This window comes from Lynx rufus, unplaced genomic scaffold (assembly GCF_022079265.1).
Source record: "Lynx rufus isolate CCGP_SWC_20201006 ecotype Redwood Valley unplaced genomic scaffold, mLynRuf1.p SCAF_6, whole genome shotgun sequence".
Taxonomy (NCBI): domain Eukaryota; kingdom Metazoa; phylum Chordata; class Mammalia; order Carnivora; family Felidae; genus Lynx; species Lynx rufus.
The window spans coordinates 49932441-49956471 of record NW_025814878.1 but is presented as its reverse complement, the minus strand read 5'-3'; the positions used below and the strand labels follow the sequence as shown (position 1 = coordinate 49956471).

The 24031-nt window shown below is 41.4% G+C and overlaps 2 protein-coding genes across 2 annotated transcripts in view; one reads left to right on the top strand and one right to left on the bottom strand.

Annotated features, from left to right (window-relative positions):
* CRYBG1 (crystallin beta-gamma domain containing 1) overlaps positions 1 to 15893 on the top strand; it is a 50920-nt gene extending 35027 nt beyond the window's left edge. Inside the window, exons 12-20 of the mRNA XM_047101215.1 lie at positions 1428 to 1554; positions 1760 to 1792; positions 2821 to 2933; positions 4551 to 4680; positions 7006 to 7145; positions 9352 to 9475; positions 9909 to 10067; positions 11567 to 11729; positions 14129 to 15893. Of these exons, the coding sequence (XP_046957171.1) occupies positions 1428 to 1554; positions 1760 to 1792; positions 2821 to 2933; positions 4551 to 4680; positions 7006 to 7145; positions 9352 to 9475; positions 9909 to 10067; positions 11567 to 11729; positions 14129 to 14217 (1078 nt within the window). The 3' untranslated portion in view covers positions 14218 to 15893. The remainder of the gene's footprint in view (positions 1 to 1427; positions 1555 to 1759; positions 1793 to 2820; positions 2934 to 4550; positions 4681 to 7005; positions 7146 to 9351; positions 9476 to 9908; positions 10068 to 11566; positions 11730 to 14128) is intronic.
* A 291-nt stretch (positions 15894 to 16184) lies between these two features.
* The window catches only part of RTN4IP1 (reticulon 4 interacting protein 1), a 50210-nt gene continuing 42363 nt past the window's right edge, over positions 16185 to 24031 (bottom strand). Inside the window, exon 9 of the mRNA XM_047101217.1 lies at positions 16185 to 17302. Coding sequence (XP_046957173.1) covers positions 17195 to 17302 — 108 coding nt within the window. The 3' untranslated portion in view covers positions 16185 to 17194. The remainder of the gene's footprint in view (positions 17303 to 24031) is intronic.

Genomic DNA, 24031 nt, shown 5'->3' with positions numbered 1-24031 from the left:
ATTAACTTTTCTGTGTCTTTAGGTTTTCCTTTCTGTAAAATGGGAAAACCAGTCCTCCCTAGATTAAATGTGGTCATAGATGTGAAAGCATTTTGGAAAGTTGTGAGTATGTCTACAAGCACCTAGGTATTATTCCTTTCATCTGTGAGCAGATCAGTAGGGCAGTGAATTAACTCAGGAGGTGCAGAATTATCTGTTGAATATAACGAAATTGAAAAAATTCCCTTCAGAGACTATCTTTGGCTAGGAAGTAGCATCAATAAGTTGGTTTTGTTATCCTGGTTTAATTATCCTGAGTGTGGATCACTTGAAAGGTGACAAAAGAAAACCTCCCAAAAGAGATTTTAGTGTTTCTGAGCATCTGTTCAGTTTTGCTTACTACATAGTCATGTCCCATTGGAAATCCTGTTCCAAATAAAATTTTACTTAGCTGTATTTTTTTAAAGCCTTTCTTCTGTTACCTTTTTCCACTATGCTTTATTGTGTGATAGAGACATAGTTTCTTGTACTCTTTCTGGAAAACTATTAATGTCAAAAATAAAAAAAACTCTTACTTGCTTTTTAAGAGAACTTTACAGATATTTCTTGGAAGTCCAAGTTGTTTCCTTAGAATAGGATTAGAGGGGCGCCAGGGTGGCTGAGTGTCAGACTTTGACACTTTGTTCGAGTGTCAGACTTTGGCTCAGGTCATGAGTTCATGCGTTCAAGCCCTGCATCAGGCTCCACACTATCAGAGTGGAGCCTATCTGATAGTGTGGAGCCTGCTTGGGATTCCATCTCTCTCTCTCTCTCTGCCCCTCCCCTGCTTGCTCACTCTCTCAAAATAAATAAATAATCTTTAAAAAAATTTTTAAGAGCAGTTTAAAAGAAAAACTTTACAGATACTTCTCGGAAGTCCACGTTGTTTCCTTAGAATAGAATTAGAGGGGCACCTGGGTGGCTTAGGCCACCTGAGCCAGTGTCCGACTCTGGCTCAGGTCATTATCTTACCAGTTTGTGAGCTCGACCCCCACTCAGGGCTCTGCACTCTCTCTCCCTCTCTCTCTGTACCTCATGGGATTCTCTGTCTCTCTCTGCCCCCTTGCTCATTTGCACACTCTCTAAAAAATAAATAAGAATTCGAAAACAATATCCCCATGGGAGCTTTCTCAGGGAATAGGATTTGACACGTGAGAACACCAAAAAGTTCATGTAAAGATACTCTTACACCAAAAGGTTTGTGTAAAGATATTCTTTCACTTGTCACTTTGACTTGTCATACAGACAGATCTCCCAAAAGATTAATAGAGAATCAGAAAAATTATTAAGATTACTGATTAAAACAAATGAAAATTTCTGTATGATACATATTTACTTAAATGTGTTTGATAGTTTTATTATACATGTCAACTATCAACTATGACAAGTAGATGTTTGTGTTTCTTTAGATGGGTAGCCTATGAAAATCCTGACTTCACAGGAGAACAATATATACTGGATAAAGGTTTCTATACCAGTTTTGAGGACTGGGGAGGCAAAAATTGTAAGATCTCTTCTGTTCAACCCATATATTTGGTAAGGAATTCTACTTTTGTATGAGAATATTTAACTGAATTCTGGATTTCCTTAATGTGTACTTCGGGTTCATGTAATACTTAACAGTACAGAAACTATTCTGAGGTTATTTTTAACAGTAATTGCTAATGATCTAGAAGAAAAAAATGTTTTCAAGATGTCTGCTCTACTCATTTCCTTCTCTCTTCCCCTTAAAATTTTTTAGGATTCTTTCACTGGCCCAAGGAGACGAAATCAGGTAATTTAAAAAATAATCTATTTTTTGTAATTAGGGGCCTTCCATTGAAAAGCTGACCTTATGTGTAAAATGTCAGACATTTGGGATATTTTGTTAGTTTTACTTATTTTTATACCTCAAACCATAATTGTATTTCTAAGTTAGATTTAGGTTTACGTTATAAATGCTTGAGAGCATTGACTCATATCTAGATATTTCTTATAAAATGCTCTTCTCGGGGTGCCTGGGTGGCTCAGTTGGTTAGGCTCTTGATCTCAGCTCAGGTCTTGATCTCAGGGTCATGAGTTCAAGCCCTGCATTAGGCTCCATTCTGGACATGGACATACATACATAAACTGTTCTTCTTATGTAAAGTTGAATTTAATATCATTACATAGAATCAATTTCCTTACTACGCTAAGATTAATATCTCAAACAATACATACAGTTATTGTGGTAAACAGTAAAATGAATTTTCATATTTGCTGTGTCTACATTAGACAAACATTTTATACCGTCTCTCACTCAAGCCTTTGTATGCCGTCTGCATCAACTGAAGTGTTACATTTGTTATTTAGGCTTTTTAATGGAAGTGTTCAGAATTCAGACAGCCGTAATTACAGAGGCACAAACACCACTGTAGCCTCCTTTATTGGCATACACAAGATTCTAATAAGTCAGCAAGTATCTTCCATTGAGAGGGAGGAAAACTATATTTCTAAAATACAGTTTCTTGTAAATGTTAGAACTGACGAACAATTACTTTTGGCCACAATAAAGCTTTAAAATGCCTCACAGCTTGTTGCGACAGGGTGTTCTATAGAAAGCTGCCTCAACTGTCGGATTGTCCTTTGATGTCTTTGAATCAAATAATCATGAATGGTGTGGCCAGAGTATTTCTAATTGATCATTAATGTAGAAGTGGAAAATTAAAGGATTTATAAAATTCATAGCAGTTTATTAACAGGTCATGTTTGCATCATCTCAAAGGCTGAATGAGTTAATATGTTTAGGAAAATAAGCTTACATATTTGTTTACTTTTTCAAAGATTCAGTTGTTTTCAGAACCACAGTTTCAAGGTCGCAGTCTAGGTTTCGAAGAAACAACAAGTCAAATTGATGATTCGTTTTCTACCAAGTCTTGCAGAGTTTTAGGAGGCAGGTAAGTAAAACGGTGGACTGGCAGGGCCTAATCCCCGGGAGAGTAGAATGCACGAATCAGCAAATCTTTAGGGACATCCCTAGGTGTTTGGCACTATATGAAACCACCAACGGTACAAGACCATGTTAGTACTGAGGTGCACCTTGTAGCATCTGAGCACTGGGCAGAGGACATGGGATCACTTTGGATGGAGAAGTTGAAAATCACCATGTCACTGTGCAATGGGATTCAGACCAGGTTCTCTACCCTCTAGCCTGTCCTGTCACCATAACGGGACTCTAATAATCCCTCAGGTGCCTCCCAAGGTGGATTTTTTTTTTTTTACAGGTAGATAGGCATTCTTTAAAAAAAGGTTTTTTATGTTTATTTTTGAGACAGCACGAGTAGGGGAGGGGCAGAGAGAGAGACAGAGACAGGCTCCAGGCTCCGAGCTGTCAGCACAGAGCCCGATGTAGGCCTCAAACTCACGGACTGTGAGATCATAACCTGAGCCGAAGTTGGACACTGAACCGACTGAGCCACCCAGGCGCCCCGGTAGATAGGCATTCTGCATGACAACAGTGTAATCATAAGAAGGGAAAGAAAGGCATGAGCCCAAAGTGCCATGCTGAAAATAGTTTCATAAAAGCTTTACAGGGAGGGGAGAGCCCAAGGTCAGGGAAAGTTGGCTAGGAAACACTTGGAGCAAACTGTGCAGAAGGTGATGAGGAATTAAGTCTAATAATAATAATAGTAATAGTAATAGTGTCTTTAATGATACAGTTCTTTATGGTGTAAATAGCACCATCATATCGGTTAGCACTGCACAGTGGAAACAGCACTGGCTTTGCATTCAAGTGCACAGATTTATAGTAAAGATTTTGTTTATTAGCACACACCTCCGTCTCTGTCCTAGTTCCTCTTTATCCCCTGCCCTGCTTCACTTCTTACTACCAGACAGCTACTTTTGTTGTGCATTTGTTGTCTGTCTCAGCTCACCAGAGTGTAGATTTTATGATAGCAGGGACTTCGTTTTGTCCTCTGTCCAATCCCCAGCAGTGGAAAAGTACCTGATCTACAATTAGTCCTCAGTAAGCTTCCTTGGATTAAAAGAACAAACAAAAAGCCCCACCTCTTCTAAGGAAGCATGGAAAATCACCATCTTACTAGTAATGCTGGGGCCCTGAGGGGCTAAATGACTTGTCTAAGTCACTATGGTAGTTTGACTCATGGCCCAGTACCGAGGCGCTGGAAATGAGGATAAAGGGAAGGCATTTGGGAAGGATGTTGGTAGACCCAAGGTGACTGATTAGCTGTGAAGGTTGAAGGATTATTCAGAGAGGACTCAAGGGCTAGAGGATGGTGGCACCCACGAGGGGAGCAAGGAGTACTGGAAGGTGCAGAGATAGAAACTGAAGATTTTGGGGAGAAAAACTTTGTTTCCCAAATGCAAAATTAACAACTGACTTATGAATATTCATTTGCAACACAATGGAAAAAAGTAAACAGGTCTAGATATTTTTGAAGACAGAACAGTTAGCCACCGGCATTGTGTTTTATATACAGCAGGCTACCTATTCTTGAATAGGAATATTCAAATTACATATTGTACACGTCTATGTTTTTTTCCTGTCATAGCTGGGTTGCATATGATGGAGAAAATTTCTCTGGTAATCAGTACGTGTTGGAAGAAGGCCACTATCCTTGTGTCTCCGCGATGGGATGCCTGCCTGAAGCAGCTTTCAAGTCTCTTCGTTTTATAGATGTTGTAAGTATAAAAATGTCAGTGTGAATATGGCGTCACAGAGATGTGTGGTTCATGCAGCTGATGGAAACCAGCAGGGAGGCTTCCTCAGGACTTAAAGTCAGAGGCACAGAAAACAGTTGCAATAGAACGTTCCAGCCTATAACTTTTTGGTCTCTTTTCAGAGCTTTAACATAGAAGTTGACTTTCTTTGCTGTTTTCTCAGACTTCAGGTCAAGGGTGTTCAGTCAGTCGTGGTATAGTCATCAGGGGTTCGTTCAAGGCCCCTCTCCTGTCTTTCTTCCATTGCATACCTGATCCCTATTTTTATTACTCTCTCTCCTTTACAGGTACCCATTCTAGTGTGTTTGGGATACAGCTTAGATATTCTTATAAAATGTTTTTTATTTTACTTTATCCTCACATGCACACGTATCCCCGTTGACCTGTGTGGGAATCCCTTCGAGATATATATTTAAAAAGTAGATTTGCAGGATTCCATGTGCATGAATATTCAGCTTCTCTAATGCCAGATTCCACTACTTGGGATCTTTGCTGGCAGAGGATGTGGATTCATTTTCTCCATCATTGCCATTACTGAATATTTTCTGACTTTTGTCAATTTGAAGAAATTAGGTAGAAAGTATTTTCTCATTGTGTTATGTTTCACCAGTATCTCCTGCACTAGTCATTTGGATTTTCTATTCAGTGAATAGTCCGTTTTTATATCCTTTGCCAAACTCTTTATTAAGTTTTCTGTATCTTTTGTTGTCACTGGGTTGCAGAAATTCTATCTATTTAAGATAGATTGCAGAAATTTAAATCTATCGCTTTGTTGTCTTAGAAATTTGCAATCACATCTTCTCCCAGTTTATCACACATGTGCTACTTTAGATTATGGTGCCCCTTTTTGCATCGAAACCTTTAATTTTTGATGTAGCTAAAGCAATATTCAGTACAATAAAACAGCAAGATAATGTTCCGATTATTCAACTCTGGGTGTGTCTGTAGTTTTGGAAATATTTGTTAGTTTTTTTTGTAGCTGATCTCTTATAAAAAGCTTAAAACATATGTCATTGGTGACTTCAGTTTTACAGGTAGAAAGAACATACATGAGATGGCTTTATCTCCTCCCTGCCTGTTCAAATAACTAAAATGTTGGCCGTTTCTTTAGATGTGAAAATAGTATCAGTGAAACATGGTATGGTGTTTAAGATTCACTAACTTACAGTGAAATATCTAAAACTTTGGTATTTAACCACCCTAGAATTCTAACAGCTATCTCCAAATATATTTTCAAAAAACAAAAAAACCAAACCCACTGCCGTTGCAGTTTCCAAATGCCTTCCTTCACCTAGTACTTGGTGGATATGCTCAGCCACTTGTGATACTTACATCATTTCCTTCTAGTATATTTTATATAACCTAATTCCTACACTATACAAACCACCTCTACACACTAATCTGCTCTGTTTACTGGTCGGCAGAAATCTTTGTACATGTCAGGGCACATCCACATCAATGAAGCACTAAGTTACCACACCCTAACCACAAAACTTTAAGCAGGTAGGTAATTTTTGATGTATTATTTATGATCTTAGGATTATTATCATTAGAGCTTAGACTAGGGTCAGTTTCAAACTGTGATTTGAAAAACAAGCATAATCTGCTTTTTATTTTCTGAAAATGAATGGACTTCTGTGCCCTTGTCCTCTTTAAAATGACTGATGGCTTGAACATGCAGCTTCCACACTGGTTTTTTTCTCTCCTTTTAACAATTATTCCTATAGGAAAGTTTGGGAGCATGAGTATAAAGAATCGTTGTCTTATTGACAAAACAACAACAAAAAAGACATTTGAAAATGCATACAAGGGGAAGTTTCTTTGATTAGGTAATTACCACTGTTACCACTAGACCCCAAAGACAGCCATAGTCCTCTGACCCTCACCATTTATGTCCATGGCTTTCCAGCCCCTCCTTTTCCCTAATAAACAATGGCAAAATTGAAAATAAATTTCATTACAAGTGTTGATTCAATACATATACCCATTCCTTTGTGCCTAGGATATGGCCCCCTCCATATCAGCTTTAAAACACTGTTATCCATAACAGCTAAAACACATATCCATAACAGCTTTAAAACACTGTTATATTTACCCACCTTTCCATGTAGTAGAAAACTTCCTGCCTGTCCTCTCCTTAGCTTCGGAGTGCATGAACACCCAGACCTCCAGGGAAAGGCCAAGCCTGGCCAGAGCTTGTGATTTGTCCTTTAACAAGATATGTCCATGTAAGCTTGAATTATTATCAAAGATGAGTAACGGAACACTTTTTTTGTTCCTATACAGGAATTTTCTGAACCAACAATTATTCTTTTTGAAAGAGAAGGCTTCAAAGGAAAAAAGATCGAACTTAATTCAGAAATAGTTAATCTCCGATCCCTAGGATTCAACACACAGATACGCTCTGTTCAGGTGATTGGTGGAATGTAAGTGAGTTACCTACTTGTTTATTCAATAAGATATTTGATTTTTAAAATTAGGTATGATCAGAGTCACCTGGGTAGCTCAGTCGGTTAAGCGTCCGACTTCAGCTCATGTCATGATCTCGTGGTTCACGGGGTTCGAGCCACATGCCAGGCTCTGTGCTGACAGCTCTGAGCCTGGAGTCTATTTCGTGGATTCTGTCTCCCTCTCTCCCCATCCCTCCCCTGCTTGTACTTTGTCTCTCTCCCTCAAAAATAAGCATTAAAAAAAAAATTTTTTTAAGGGGTGCCTGGGTGGCTCGGTCAGTTAAGTGTCCAACTTCAGCTCAGGTTCATGGGTTCGAGCCCCAGGTCAGGCTCTATACTGCAGCTCAGAGCCTGGAGCCTGCTTTGGATTGTGTCTCTCTCTGCCCCTCCCCCAGTCATGCTCGGTCTCCAAAATAAACATTAAAAAAAATTGTTCAAAAAAAATTTTTTAATTAGGTTTGATCACATTTCTTTCTATCCTGTGCTACCTTAAACAAATTGAAATATAACCTCTTATCCTCCTATTTTCTGTAAGGGTTAATAATTATGTACCTTCATAATATATTTTTCCTATTGAGAAAAGCCATGTGTCAGGTAGATTTCATCTTTTCATCCACATTTGTAATTTACTTAAGGTAAGGACTTTGTCTTTGGGTCCTCTCAAATTCCTAGGGGAATGCTTTGCAAACCAGTGCTCAGTAAACACATTAAGCACTTTTTTTTTTAGCAAGTAAGAAAGGAAGCTGATTTTTCTTCTCCCTTTGAAAGACCAAGTCCTTTGGTTTTAGAGTAAGGGTTTGGATTTTCTTTACCCAGAAATTGATAGCAGATGCTGTGTACAATGATTAAAGGCCAACATGGGAAGATTTTTCTCACGTTATGAGAATTTTGAAATTAAGATATAAAAGTGAGCAAGGACTACCAACATAATGTTTATAAGAAAGTAAATTTCTTTCCCTCATAAAAACAATAGGTATGGCCTCCCTGTATGCATCAGTGTTGGAAGGGCCGACAGTTATTTACAAAACAGTTGTAGATTATTACTGTGGTAGAATTATGAGTGATTTTTTTTTCCCCAAATGGTTTTAATTTTTTGTTTTTATGATAAAATGACTAAGACGATGACATTTTAAAGTTCCAGGACTAAAAGTAGAGAACACTCTTCCTTGATGTAATAGATCAGCCAGAGAAGAGGGTTGCTGGGTTGCTTGCATGCCGTGTGCCATGACCTTAACTTCTTCGGGGGTGAGCACTAGCATCTTCAGGTGGGAAGAGACCAGAGAATCTTCAGTTTTCTGGATTGAGGAAGATTACACCCGTTTTATTTTTATTTTACATATATATATATATATATATATATATATATATTTTTTTTTTTTTTTTTTTTTTGAGAGAAAGCAAGAGCATGACTGGGGGCGGGGCAAAAGAGAGAGAGAGAAGAGAGAGTCTCAAACAGGCCCCATGCGGGACTTGATCCAACAACCTTGGGATCACGACACAAGCCGAAATCAAAAGTCAGATGCTCCACCGACCAAGCTCGCAGCACCCCATACCCATTTTAAACAAAGCTTTATTATTTTTACTTAACCCTATGTAATACTTATCATGTGCCACACACTAATAACTATTTAAATATAAGATTATTACAACTGAAAAGGTTTTACAAAAACCTCATAGGAGGTACAGGGCAATCTTGCAAAAAGGACTGAATTTCATTGCCCTATTAGAGGAAAAACTTACCTATTTCTCTTCAAGATAGGATCCTGGATGGCTCAGTAGGTCAAGCATCTGACTTGGGCTCAGGTCATGATATCACAATTCGTGAGTTCCAGCCCCGTGTTGGGCTCTGTGCTGACAGCTCAGAGCCTGGAGCCTGCTTTCGCTTCTGTGTCTCCCTCTCTCTCTCTGCCCTTCCCCACTCATGGTCTCTCTCTCTCTCAAAAATAAATGAACATTAAAAAAAAAAAATGGATCTTTGTGGCATACTCATGTACCAAGAATTTGCTATTTGTCAATAAATGGGTGCTTTAAGTGTTTTAGAAAATAGTTTCTTTTTCTCTCCCAATGTATATTTAAAGTATAAAGCTCCGTGTAAAACTTGGAAGCACTATAAAAATATAATCAGGGGCAACTGTTAAAGGGATACTGCCGCTTACCGTGGTTTTCCACTTTTTTTTCCCAGATGGGTTACTTATGAATATGGCAATTACAGGGGTCGGCAGTTCCTACTGTCACCAGCAGAAGTCCCAAATTGGTATGAATTCAGTGGCTGCCGCCAAATAGGTTCTCTACGACCTTTTGCTCAGGTAATTTATTCCTTTTCTAGACTTTGAGTACTCTTCTCTGCAATCTTTACCTTTTATCATAAACATAATGCAACCTTTTAGTTTCGGTATAAAACTGAAGTATAACCTTGGTCACTGCGCCCCCACTCCTTTACATTTGGGCTCTGTTTCTGGTGCTGAAAGGTTGTGACGGCTTTCAGAAATGCTACCACACCCAACATCAAAACATGGCGGGTCCCACGCTCTGGGCTGTCCACAGGCAGGCTCCCTGCCCCCGGCATTTTGAAATTCTGACAGACTCTGCATTGAGAAGATCCTAAACCCTCTGAGACTCTTGTGGAGAGCAGTTATCTCTAATCCAACCTCACTTTGGTTTCTGCCTCTATTAATGCTTATTCTATGCTTCTAACAGTACAACTTATAGATGACTATCGCTGGGGTCTCTGTCTTCCAGAAACGAATTTATTTCAGACTTCGAAACAAAGCAACAGGGTTATTCATGTCCACCAATGGAAACTTAGAGGATCTGAAGCTTCTCAGAATACAGGTCATGGAAGATGTTGGTGCTGATGATCAGATTTGGATTTACCAAGAAGGATGCATCAAATGCAGGGTGAGCTTAGACAAGTGTTTGTAATAGCATCTTTCTTCAAGCAGATGCTTCCTGGAGCACTTTCGTAAATAAATTAGAAGGGTTTTCATGAGAGTATTTTTTAGCTGATAGAACCAATCAAGGAACTTAAAATGCGAGGTAAATCTAGCACTTATCCTAGATGGAGTATTTGTATTTATACTTGATTTTTATATAGTAATAAAAGGAAGTGTCTGGGTTATTCTTCCCTATTTCCTTGATCTTTTATAGTTTTTTTCAATAAGCCCCAGCACTATGGCAAATCATTCTTGATTGGTTGATTTTGGAGGACCCCGAAGACTAGGGTGAAGAGATAATGCCCTGTGTACAAGACAGTCCATTTCCTAATTATCACACCTTGTAAAGTAGATAATGGCCCATCTCCCTCTTGCATCACTCCTGCCATACTAGATGTTAAAAAGTTGAATGTAGTAAGACTTTATTAGAGAAGCTTACGCTTCTGTTGTAGATACTCTTTAACTCCTTGATTTTATGGGCTTGACTGTTTGCTCCCAATTTTTTTTTTTAACTCGGTGCCCCATGAGTCAGCAGAAGGACCACTTGTTAATTGAGTCTGTTGTGCTTGAGGGAGAATCATCCTTTCAGCAAGCGGAAGTCATATTTAGACAGGCACAGAAGAAATAGCCTGAGAAACAGAAGTAGCTGGAATTTAGAAGGCATTTTTAAAAAGCCAACTTCTGCTTTGATTATCTTAAACAATTCAAGAAAACTGCCTTTCAGCAGTTATTTCTAATAAACATTTTAGTGATGTTATTTAACTGTGAGATAAAGTATCCTAGATTACCACACTTTTAATCTCAATATATAGTTTTCATAAGCATTTTCTGTAGCAGTATGTGTTCATGTCAGATGAACATGATTGCCACACACTGTTTATATATATAAAGGATAGATTTGTTTTTGAAAAGGACCCTTAAAATATTTGCGTGAAAACATACTTCACTGTATTTGTATTTTATTCTTTCTCTCTTTTTATAGTTGGATAACATGCCTTCTTAGAAATGTTTATTGGACATTTCTCATGAAGGAAAGATAAGAGAATAACTGGAATTTCAGGTTTTAAAATGATAAAATGCCCTTTTTAGCCACTTCAGTGTTCTAGCAGCCTTTCAAATTAGAAATGCAGTCACATTCCAGAAGGGCCAGGCTAAGCAGAGATGGTTAGGCCAGGGGAGATAGAGCCACAGACCCAGCCTCACATCACTGTCATTTCTGAATGGGAAAAATGTTCTAAGGTTTCCCTTACAAAGGGCAGAAATCTTGAACTTTCTGGCACTCGTGTCATCTGAAATGAGGGTATAAGTATTTGTTGTTTGATCCCAATTCCTCTGGCGAAAGTGTCTCGTGTGGGGTAAATGAAACTACAACTAAGACAACTTTAAAAATCACTTTGAGCCAAGAACTGATCATGATCCTTGAATGTGTCTCACCTCTAAGCAGTCTTATCTGTCTGTAAGCAGATAGCAGAAGACTGCTGCCTGACAATCGTGGGGAGCCTCGTGACCTCGGGCTCCAAACTGGGCCTGGCCCTTGACCAGAATGTCGACAGTCAGTTCTGGAGCATGAAGTCGGATGGCAGAATCTACAGCAAGTTGAAACCAAATTTAGTTTTAGATGTCAAAGGTAAGAATCATTTATTTTCTCTGTTGTGTCTGTCTGTACTCAACTAAAGATCTAGTTTTTACTTTTGAAAATGAGCATAGTGAGAGATCCCATACTGTGCACCAGCCACTGTGCTGAATGCTGAACACTTTACTTACCTGAGCTCAGGGCATCTCTAGAGCAACCCTGCGAGCCCCGTGGTATGCCCTCCTGTCCCATTTTACAGTCCAAAAAGTGAGGGTCAGAGAGGTTAATCATCTCATACCCAGAAGTGCTTTGGTAGAATGCAGACCTAGGCTGACTTCAAACTATTTGTCTTTTTTTGTTTGTTTTGTTTTCTTGTAACAGTGTTAGATTAAAAATCACAAAAAGCCCTGATTCTGCAAGTAGAGTGGAGGATTCTCATGCACATGCATGTATCAACTTTACAAGATAGTTTCAAAATCAAAGAACTGTGACTAAATTGGAAACATTTTTTTGAAAAATATAGAATCATGTTTGTTATGAATGTGATCAGTTTTGTAATCTTTATGAGCTAGTCTCATCGTGTGTTTTTATTGGGTACCCAGTATGTGGCAGACTCTTTGCTAGATATGGGTACCAAAGTAGGGGAGAAAAATGCTTGGCTTCAGAGAGCGTACATTCTAGAAGCTCCATAGGATTTGTTTTCCCACTTGCTACAGTGGCAGTCAACAAGGAATAAGGATGCCTGGCTTCTAGTCTTGACAAGAAATGTGGGACTCTAGGAGCTTCCTCCGTAGGTCTTTGCTTTAAAGCTACAAGGTCCCTTCCTAAAATTCATTATAAATTAGTCCAGTGTCTCTTGAGTATGTTTGTGAACTCTCAGTATATCTACTTAAGGTAGCCAGATGCAGTAGTCACTTGCCTCGTTAAACTAAATTTAAATCTCTCAGAATATGGGAGAGTGGTGCCATCTTGTGGACACGAAGGAGTACAACCGCACGGCCCACGTCCTGTGCAAGGGAGATACAAATACCTCTCTGGTACACGAATAAACTAGGATTTTCATTAGCTACAGCTGTGGAGCCATTTGTTACCTGCTAACATTGCCCTAAGACTTATCAGACCAAGCATCTTTCTTGTAACCTATATCTCCTGATATCTGGGGAGGGAGTCGTTTGGTAGACAGCAAGTATTATTATTGGAAGAGGATTCCTCCTTGCTTTAAAAATATCGAAAGTCGGGTATGATCTCAATTCTTCCTATGTCCTTTCTCAAGGACTTTCTAGTCTTCATGATTCTAATTAGGTAATGTACACAAAAAGAATGTTAATATACCATAATCTTAATGAAACAAGATGACACTGTGATCTTTATACATCCCCAAATCTCAAAGGAATATATAGCATGTGTGTCTTAATGGAGACAGTGGGATTTGGTGGTGGTGGTAACTTCTTTTTCCCCCACTACAAACTTACACATAAAGGCCCCAGGCACCTTGTTCTTGTATTCTGTGCAACACCTAGATGTGCAGAGGCTCTGGATTATCAATGATGATATTATACTCCTCTTACAAGAGATCCAGAAGGTCTGAAAATTTAGACTGATATTTTGTAAATGCTTAAAAGAGAATAAGAACATTTAATTCCTCTTGGACTGAGGATGCAATAGATTTCAATACCAGTCATACTACCTCACATCTACACGAACAGATTTCTATTTCGATGGAGTCCATGGTGATAGGACCTTGCTGCAGAGACTTACGCTAAAAAGGGATAAGGTATTTGAAGGTATTTATTCCACACTGGGAAAAAAAAGAAATCAGACAACACTTTCATGTTTAAAAATGGCCTCATGGCCTCTTCTTTCAATGGGGAAGTATCTAAATATCTAGTAGGCACCCTTGGAAAATATTCTTACATTCCGGTGAAAGGGAGTTTACGGAGACCATGCTAATTTTACAGTACTGAACACAGCATCTCAAGTGCTATGAATCTTCCTACACCAAGTGAGTTCCCAGTGGTAGGAGTGTTGCCCTGTCCCTGTATCTGGCTGTCGGTCCCACTTCCCCTCTGCCCTCATGAAGCCATTTTTCATTGTTCATGTAAAACCTGTTCCATCTGACAATTCCACTAGTTTCCAGCCTGCCTTTTTTCCTCGCTGGTATCTCAAACCCATGATCCCACCATTGAATATATTTCACAATCTCTTTCTTCCTTTTCCCTTCTCTAGATTCTTCCATTCCACACATGCCCACACATACACCCCCGTTTCAGACATCTAAAGAGTAACTGTGAACTAGCTTTTAAGACTCAAGTAGGAGAAGGAGCTGTTGGTGCTCCTATGATGGGATTTTAACACACCCAACTTTGCCCAGGGATGTGTTCCAGGGCTTTCCTCCCTGCTTTTTTTCCCAGAGACACCATTTCGTTTTATTATGTGCCTTTTCTTTCTTTCAGGGGGTACACAGTATGACCAAAATCACATCATCCTCAACACTGTCAACAAAGAGAAGTTAACACAAGTCTGGGAAGCCATGGTCCTATAAACCTGAATAAAGAATGCAGGAGGAATATTTCTGGAGGTCTTCCAGCTACGTGTAAAAAAAAAAACAAAAACAAAAAAAATGACTGGTAACAGACAAGCCAAGAGGAAAGTGGACTTGCTCCTTCTTCAGTAACTTTAAATCCACGCTTGAATGACACTGCCATGACCTGGACTATGTCTCATCTTTTCAAAAGACTATATAATGACTTTTAAACCAATAATTTGTCCTTCTTTCATTTCCTTTCTGCAGCTGCTTAAAAAGGTTGCCTCAATAGCAGCTTTTGGGTGTTTTTAGAAAATGTTATATCAAGACTCTGTACATTTTAAATTATTTCCAAAGATAGTGACAGGAGAGAACAGGAACAGCCTTGAATATACTTTGTGGGCCTACAAATCTCTTACACTTCAAAGGGAAGGATAAGGGGCACCTGGATGGTTCTGTCGGTTGAGCATCCAACTTCAGCTCAGGACATGATCTCATGGTTCATGAGCTGGAACCCCACATCGGGCTTGCTGCTGTCAGGACAGAGCCCACTTTGATACTTTGTCTCCCAGACTCCACTGCTCACACGCTCTCAAAAAAAACAAAACAAAAAAAAACAAAAAAAAAAAACATTAAAAAGTAAAGGGAATAAGAAAAGCTCAAGTTTGTAAGGCAGAAGATTGTTTAGCATCGGAGAAGAAATATCAGGCCAATAATTTTGGTCCTACTGTTTTCTGTAATCAATTATGCTCTATAGCAAAGCGGGGAAAGGCTTATATGACACTTTAAGGAACTAAGTAAACAAAATACTATTTTCTTAGTACTAAAAGTTAATAAATTTATAAGATTTCTTGTCAGGTCTGCTAACATTAGCAGGATTTGGATTATTTTAACCCACTTGTGGGCTGGCCTAGAATGTCACAAATAAGTGGTGTTTAATGCTTTTCTTACAGATGCTACGGAACAGTGTTACCGTGACCTAATTTACTAGCCTATCCTCTCATCTACGATTAGTTCTGAAGTAAATGTTATATAATCCTTCGCTAAACTCAAGTCTTTAGCCTAATTTCCTGCCTTCCTATCCCGCTGCATTGGCACAAGGCCTGCATGGAGTGCGGCCACTGCCTTCTGGTAGCGGTAAAAAGAGGTGGAAGGTTCAAGATGACCAGCAATTCTCTCCCAAACGCGAACGAAAGGAGGCCTTAAGCAACGCTGGTCAAATGTTAGAACTCTGAAAACCCTAAAATGCAGCATCTCAATGAAAAATGAAATAGTTTAACTGCTGACAATACACGGACCCATAGGTTCAAACAGTGTATTCTCGTTTGAACAAAACTGCTAAACATTCTTTGGATAGACTCTTCCCCCTTTTGTCCATATTTCATTATCCTTGTTAATAATACTGGTGCTCTGGTCACAGAACAAATCTCATTTCCTTTTTATCTGTTCCAGTGTTTCCACTTCCTAACCATTGCTCCTCCCTGGAGGCTTGGATAGGCACTTGTGGTCAGTAGCTTATCTTGGGTTTTAAAGGAACACCTGCACATGTCCAACGGCTGCCAACAGGTCTTGTTCTTAGATGATGTGGAGTTCCGATTTTAGGCCTCTGTGCGGATCACTACAGTGTGCTGGGGTCATGTTGCAGTAGCCTGTTTTGAATTTATCTCGAATAAACTGGTTTCTGGTTAACTGTATTGAGGAGATGTGCGAGCGTCCTTGCAGTAGCCCTTTCAACGCTTCACCGGGGCAGATTAGACACAGATGACTGCGGGGGAGGAAGCAGTGCTGGATAACGGCGGGGAAAAGTTTCTTTCCAGACTCCTTGGTGAAGAGAGAGGACATGAGGGTAAGTGAGGCCTTCCCTCCCCTCGCTATACCACCCCGGCGCCCTCAAGAAGAGTGCTGGGACTGTTCACACGGAAGTCAGAAATGGCCAGTACTGACGAGAACACCACTTTCTTTCTCTTAAAATGTATTTGGGCCGGTGAGACCAGCAATTCCAGAGAAAAGCCCTCATCCAGTGTTACCAAATGAGTGTGTAATAGGCACAGACTGAGTATCAGGTTACTCAAGTCCATGTCCAAAGCTAAAAGCTTAGTATCTTAAGGTGCAGGAGCGAGGAGGAATGCCACAGGAAATAAACACTTACCTTGAATGAAGGTCACAGACTAGAGATTCAAAAGCTGCAATGGGCTTATTGGCGAGATAACTAAGTACAGGCATTTAAGGTGAGAAACTGGAGAAGCGTTGCAATTTCCACAGACAAGTCCTCAGAGGAGCATGTTTTAGTTGGTGAAAGAGGCCTAGCCCTCATGCTAAATGTAAGGGTTTTAAAAAGTTAGAAACTTTACCATCACCTTCCATTTTCTTGAGACTAAACAACCAAATCAGCTAGATTTTTGTATGTGACCTTAAGAGATTTACAACTTTGAGGGTGGTTACGACCACAGTAAAGCAAAAGAAGCCTTGTCCAGTTGGATTCATCAGTGAGCACTTTTTTAAGAAGTAGCTTTACGCTCTTCATGCCGCCCTCCACCCATATGCCAAAAGTTTTAGTATCTCACAAACATTAATAAAAGACTTTGAGCTACTAGAACAGAAGATGCCACAACAATGTGCAAATCTGGTGTGAAAAACAGCTTGAAAAAAACAATGCAATTTTCGCTGACTTTATAGACAAGTCCAAGTGTGGATATTTTCGTGTCATGTCTTCCTTACTCGTGTGTCCCTGGTGCTTGGGTCAGAGGACCTCTCGGCAAACAAGAATGCAAGGATGTCGAGCAGGGTGACGTGCAGAGAGGGTGGTGGTATGGCTAGAAAAGGACTCTCTGTGCTCAGTTCAAGGAACAAGAAATTACTGGCAAATAGGTGTCTGTATTTTTAAACTTGTATCACGGAACTCATCATCTAATCTGGAAAGTGATGGCTACTAGAAATTTGGGGCTGAGAGGCACTCACCGAATAAGAGCCAACAATCACCAAACTGAGAGTTTATTTAAATGACATTAATTACAGTCTTTCCTCTCGCATGTCCTCTTTCTACCTTCAGGAAGGCTTCTGGAACTTTAGAGAAAGGGAAGGTTTTTTCAATAACTGGCTGAATCTGTAAGACACAAGAAGAAGTTGATTGGAGGGGAGGAAAGATGTAGGTTTTCAAGGCAGATGGGTCAACGGTGTCCTCACCATGTCCCTTGAGGCCAGTCTCCCGGTTCTGTCTCACGCACCTAGATGAGGAGCTGACCACCACGCCACAACGGCGGCCCCACTCCTGTCTTTTCTCCTGCCTCACTGCGTCCCTGGAAGGTAGCTGTGCTGGGTCGTGTCACTCTCCTATGCAGAGCCCTTCCACAGCTCCCAGCCACGCATTCAAAGGCCACCACCATCCCAACCTCGGCCCGCATACAGACTCCACACTTTACCAAAATGGCCGACTCATCACCGTCTGAACAATGAGAATTTGTGCCCCTCTGTCAGTTCTACCACTGTCCCAGCCCAGGTCTCACACTACCCTTCCCGACCCCCCCCAGTTTGCAGTACATTCTCTCGGAACTGCTATGGAACTTGGATGGCCCTCCACACAGACTGCCCGTCACAACTGCGTATTCGTCTCAGCCACTCTGTTGGGTAAACACCCAACGGGGCATCCCAAGGTTTTGCTCTATGTATCTCTGTGGCCCCCTTGTAGGCAGTGTACAGAATAAGGGCAGATTCTTTTTTAAAATGTGTTAAATGTTTGGCCTATCAGCCCAAGCTTACAGTACCTGTGGCACAGGCCACCTCTTTTGCACACCAGCCCCCACACTCAGTGCAATGTAAGGCACAGGACAGGCGCTTAATAAATGTCACCTAGGTGAAAACCACTAAGATAACTGGGAAGCAAGAATCTTACGTGGGTTCTTTGGGTTTCAGGAGAACTGTCCAGGGTGGAACTGTCCTGAGAGGGTTTGCCAAATGGCAGAGCAGCTGGTTAGAATGTTCAGGAAAGCTACCTCGGCCAGCTCAGAAGTGCTGGAATGCTGCTGGTTCTGTTTACTGTATTGTTAGTACTGCCAGCAACCTCCTTCCGAACGGACGTCCCACTTAGTACCCTCTCTCCTGATGCAAAAATCCAACCGAACTCTTCCTTTTCCAAACTTCCAGGAGAAATCAATAATTGTCCACTGGGTATTTCAGAGGACTGCCTCCCACAGCTCCATAGACAGGGAGGAGGGGTCAGAAGGCATAAGCCAGTGCATACACTTTACTAGAAAGATGTGTTCTCGTGGGGTTCAGAGGCATCTGAAGTAGTTTCCTCTCATGTGAACTTTATAGCCCTGTCACCAGGAGAGTATCTTGGGCTCCAAAAGTTCCCTTCTCCAAAGAGTTTAAAATTCTTTTGTACCCACAAATCACGATAAGCTCATGACAGAAGTAACAGCATGTATTGTCCTCTTTTAAGCACTCTATGGATTTTACCCCATTTAATCCCTAAGGCCACATTATGAGGTAGGTAGCAATATTATTTCCATTTACAGATGAGGAAATCAAGACCCAAAGTTAAATGAGTTGTCCAATTTCACGTGTACACATGTACACTCCCATCCACACTGGGGACATTACTGATTAACAACCACAGTCCTCCCCAGCAAGCTAAGCATGACCTCGGAATCTTTTTCAACTCTGCAGTCACTAGGAACAGACATGAGCTGGCTCCCCAAATGAAACCTATCTGCCTCCTCTGGTAAATAAAAATGGAAGGCACTAAAGTTGTTTCCTGCATATCCCACGTGAAACTTCCTGAACCTATCACTCTCTTTAAAGCCCCTGGGACATTGTTTTTTGAGTGCTAATTACCTAAAAAGGAACCACCTGAATGCAGGCTTAAACTGCAGTGTCCTTGGGGCGCCTGGGTGGCTTAGTCGGTTGAGCATCTGACTTCGGCTCAGGTCATGATCTCACGGTTTGTGAGTTCCAGCCCCACGTCGGGCTCTGTGCTGACAGCTCAGAGCCTGGAGGCTCCTCCTGATTTTGTGTCTCCCTCTCTCTCTGCCCTCCCCCTCTCACGTTCTGTCTCTCTCTCTCTCTCTCAAAAATAAATAAACGTTAAAAAAAATTCTTTAAAATTCAGAGTCCTTGGTCTCCAGTTAGAACAACTAAGCCAGAATCTCTAGGGGGTGGGGTGGGGTGGAGACCATGCATTTTCAGTAAGCTTTCCAGGTGAGTTTAGTGCCCACTGGAGTGGGAATCCCCGCAGCCTTTTGCCTTAATCTTAGGATCCCTGACTTGTGTCAGACACATTCATTCAGAATCACACAAAGATTGACCAAGTGTCTACCCTCTAAATGTTAGGCACTAACCCAGAGCAGCTAGACAAAACAGGCTCCTGAGGGTAAACCAAGGAAAGAAAGGAGGCAATAACATCAGCTTTTCACTGAGCTTTGAACACCAGCAACAAAAGCAACACAGCCACGGTGTTACAGTCGGTCAGGGAGAACCGTGAAGCCACCTGCTCAACTCTAGAGCGAATGCCCAGGCTCGGCTAGCTATGCTCACTTTAGAACTCTGACCGGAGACACAGACCCCGAACTGATGACACAGCCGGCCTGCAGTGACCGCACACTTTAATCTGGCTGGTCAGGCCTATTGTGCCGAATAACCCCAGAGGGCTGACTGGGCCATAATGAGTCATTCAGCTGTTCCCATAAGTGACAATGAAAAAAAAGGCTTTCGATCAACAGGCAGGCAGATGCCACTGTTGGCTGAATAGGTGACAGCAAATGGAGATTAACTGGATAATGGAGCAGTGTCTACATATAGCCTCACATCAGACCTAGAATGCTTGTTTGTTATGGACAAAGAGATCAGAGTCAAAATCCAGAGAGGGGAAAGAAAGGTTACTCCCAGTGAGGTGGGGACATTTATGTGATGACACTGCTATAGTCCAGCCGGCACAGGGAGCCCTGTTATAAAGCGGGTGGGCTCACACCACACTTCCCGCTACGCAGATGCACAGGGCCGGCAGCTGACTGGGAGACGCTCATGGCAGCAGCGTTCATTCGGTCTTGGACCCAAAGTCAGGCCCTCCTGGTTGTGCCTTACCTTTCTTACACAAAGGCTGTAAAAGCCAGACCCCAGGACTTGGCACCTGCTGCCTGACATCCCTTCTGTGAGAACACAGGGACGATGGGAACCTCAACTGCCTGGCGTGGCCTCGGAATATTGTTGCTTGCAGCTGCTGGGCAAGCCTCCTTGTCTCCGAGGCAGAAACTCTCCGCCCCTTGAGGGGAAGAGGAAAGAGAAACCCTTTGCAGGAGAGCTGGTGGAGGGAGGACACCATCTCTGCAGGCAGAACAGTAGGCAGAGAGGTATCCCCTCAATCCCCATTTTCACAACAGTAGAGCTTAAAATACACAATGGTAGAGCTTAAAAGGGACCTAAATATCTGAGCGAGCCTGTTGGATAGATTAGGAAACCAGAGTGCAAGTGGTTAAGTGCTAATGCAGGTCAGAGCTTTTAGCACAGAAGCCAAAGTGAGGGTCCTGCATCCTGCATGGCACGGGTGCAGTCTGGGGAGGGGGGCGTGAGCCACAGTCCAGCCACCTCTTCCTGAGCCCTCAATCTCAGCTTCCACTGGGCACAGAAACTGCAGATCTCAGAGGGCGAGGTGTGTGAAGAGACATGAACAGATGACAGACACAAGGGAGACCTAAGGGCTCCTGGCCTAAATCCAAGTCCACACACCTGTGCGGCACTAGGGAATGGAGGCAGGGGCGGCAGGGCCACAGTTCCAGCACTACTCTTAGACAGGTATGCCCCTGCGACCTCTAGATAAATTCCATATTCCCAGGTAGAAGGGGACTTGAACTAAGGAGACATGAAGAAGACAAAAGGAAGAAGTGGGCTTTGCTTGGACTGGCTATTTCTGGAACTTTCGGGTCCCAGAAAACTCAAAGCAGGAAGAAAGGTGGTAAGAAGGGGGTGGGGGAGGGTTAATGGAGGGTGCACTCCAAAGGAGTGAATGCTCCCATGTTGGAAAGTATCCAGGACTTGTCCCTAGGTCCCCCTGGAAAAGGCACTCCTTCCAGCCAGAAGAGGAGAAACTTGGCCTACGTTTCTCCACAGAAACAATCAGCTGCATTAGAAAGACTGCAGTAACAGCAGGGTGATGGGATCCATGAGGTGCCTGTCCTCTCCAGCAAGAGAACCCTCTCCTAGCGGTCCTCGGGATTCCATCCCTAATCATGACATCCTCTCCATGGAGGGAAAAAATCCAGTTGCAAACAAGAAGCTTAAAGTTTTAAAATGTAATTCCTTGCTAAACTAAGGCCACAGATCTCAAGAAAGGTCTGGGAAATTGCTTGCCTCAGAACTTATTACATTTTTCTCTAAAGCTGCACCGTCCAACATGGTAACATCTAGCTCCATGTGGCTATGTAAAGTAATCAAAGGTAAATAAAATGAAAAATCCAGTCCCTCAGAAGGATTAGCCACATTTCAAGTGTTCAATTGCCACATGTGGCTACTGGCTACCATATTGGACAGTGCAGGCAGAGAACATTTCAATTACTGCAGAAAGTTCCAGTGGACATCATTGTTCAGAAGGTAACTCAACATGGCCAACACATATTTCCATACCCTACTAGGTGAAACTAGTGGGCCCTCAGTAAATGTTCTGATATTAAATTCTAATAAGTTATATAGGAACTATTCTAATGCTAACTAAAATAAAGAAATAAACGGAGATATCTCTTTCACTGCTCAGTCAAGAAGCTTGGCTGGTCACCTAGGATTTTTTTTTTTTTATATATATATATGAAATTTATTGACAAGTTGGTTTCCATACAACACCCAGTGCTCATCCCAAAAGGGGTCACCTAGGATCTTAAACAAATCTGTGAATGTTAAGTACATGACATCAAAAAACTTTAATAACTACATGTGTGCAGATAAACATAGTTAAAAAGATGAAAGGGTACAAAGAAAAATCTCCCTTCCACACTTCAGCCCCAGCCATCTAGTTCTCCTACTCCAAGGCAACCAATATTTCAAGTTTTTTTCGTATCTTTTGAGATACTTTATATGCACTGTAGGTAGAATAGTGGTTTCCAAAGATGTCCACATTCTAAGCCCCTAAACCTGTGAATATCATCACTCACAGGACAAAAGGGGCTTCAAGGACATGATTAAGTTCAGGATCTTGAGATGGGCAGGATTATCCGGATGGGCCAAATGTAATCACAAGGGCCATTAGAAAAGGGAGGCAGGACAGTTAGTCAGAGGGAGACAGGATGACGGAAGTGGAAGTCAAAGTGATACAAGGCTGAGCCAAGAAATACAGGTGGCCTCTAGAAGTTGAAGAAGGCAAGGGAACAGATTCTCCCCTGCAGCCTGCCTCCAAAAGAAACACTGCCCTGCTGACCCATTTTAGACTTCTGGCCTCTAGAACTACAAGATAGTAAGTTCGTGTGGTTTCAAGCCACTACATTTATGCAATTTGTTACAGCAGCAAATAGGAAATGAATAAACGCATACACAAGCAAATACATACATACATACATACATATATATTTCCTGAAAGCACAGTCATTCTTATCAATAGCTGACTACAGTCTAAAAAATCTGCCGTAAAACCTCCTTGCTGGCCTGAAAGATGCTGAAAAATACAGAAAGACTTTGTTGATACAATTCAAACTCCACCTTAGATGACTATTTGAACAAGCAGAAATCAACGAAGACTATATGAGAAATTGATTGATTGATTTTTAACTATTACTGACAGCAAAGGGTGGTTGAAGGAATGGTCCTGGAGGTCAAGAGACTTGGGCCCTTGAACATGTCACATAATCTCTTGGGGCCTCTCTCTTCAATGAGACACAGTGGCAGGACGAGGGGGTGGGGTGAAGACAATAAACTAGACACGTGCTAGGTTTTCCTATTTCTAATCTTTGAGCATGCTAACCCAAAAAAGCTTGCTGGATAATATAAAACAAGAAATGTTTATTGTATTTAGGAAAAAAGGAAAAAAATGCAAAATAACTGTAAGGCATAAAGCACAATTTCAGTAGCAGTCTGTTACGCTCGGTGTGGTAATTACAAATCATTCTTTTCTATCACTCTGTCGATACACAGTACATCTTTGGAATACCCAAGAAACTGGTAACAATGGCTGTATCTGACAAGGACAATCTCAGTGACTGAGGAAAAGCAGTCAAAGGAAGATTTCATGAAGTAACTTTTCCTACCTTTCGGATTTTGAACCTTGTAAATGTATTATGTATTCAAACACTTAAAAGTATTTTAAAAAGACAGGTTCTTTTGGTTCATGGCTTCACACTGTCAAAAAATAATTACAGTCCCTCTATCAGATACCTGCCAATGAGATTCACCAAACGCTCAGCCAAAGCTTGGAAGAACTTCAATGTCCTCATTCAATTTAATACTCTCCACTAACCACACAATACAGAAGTAGGAGTGCTCTGTTACCTGCTCCAATTTCCCGGCATGGACAGGCACCCTCTCACACCCAGAGTGATGCAGGATGCACAAGAACACAGCTGACCCTGTCACGGCACCCAATGTCACAAACCAACTTCCACAGTCCCACAGTCCTTCACTGTCAGAAATGACTCCTGAGCCCAAATAACGCTGGTCAGGAGAGAGAAGAATCAAAAGCCAAAAGAATATTTCCTCACTCACCCTCGTTTGAGGACACATCAAGGGCATCTTTATTTCTACCTTGTCCTCTTTTAGCCATTCTACCAGTTATCTGCCAAATTGAATAGTTACATATACACAAATCACCTCTCTTCTCTGTTGCATAAATAGTAATTTCCAGGTAGAGAGAAAGAGGGGG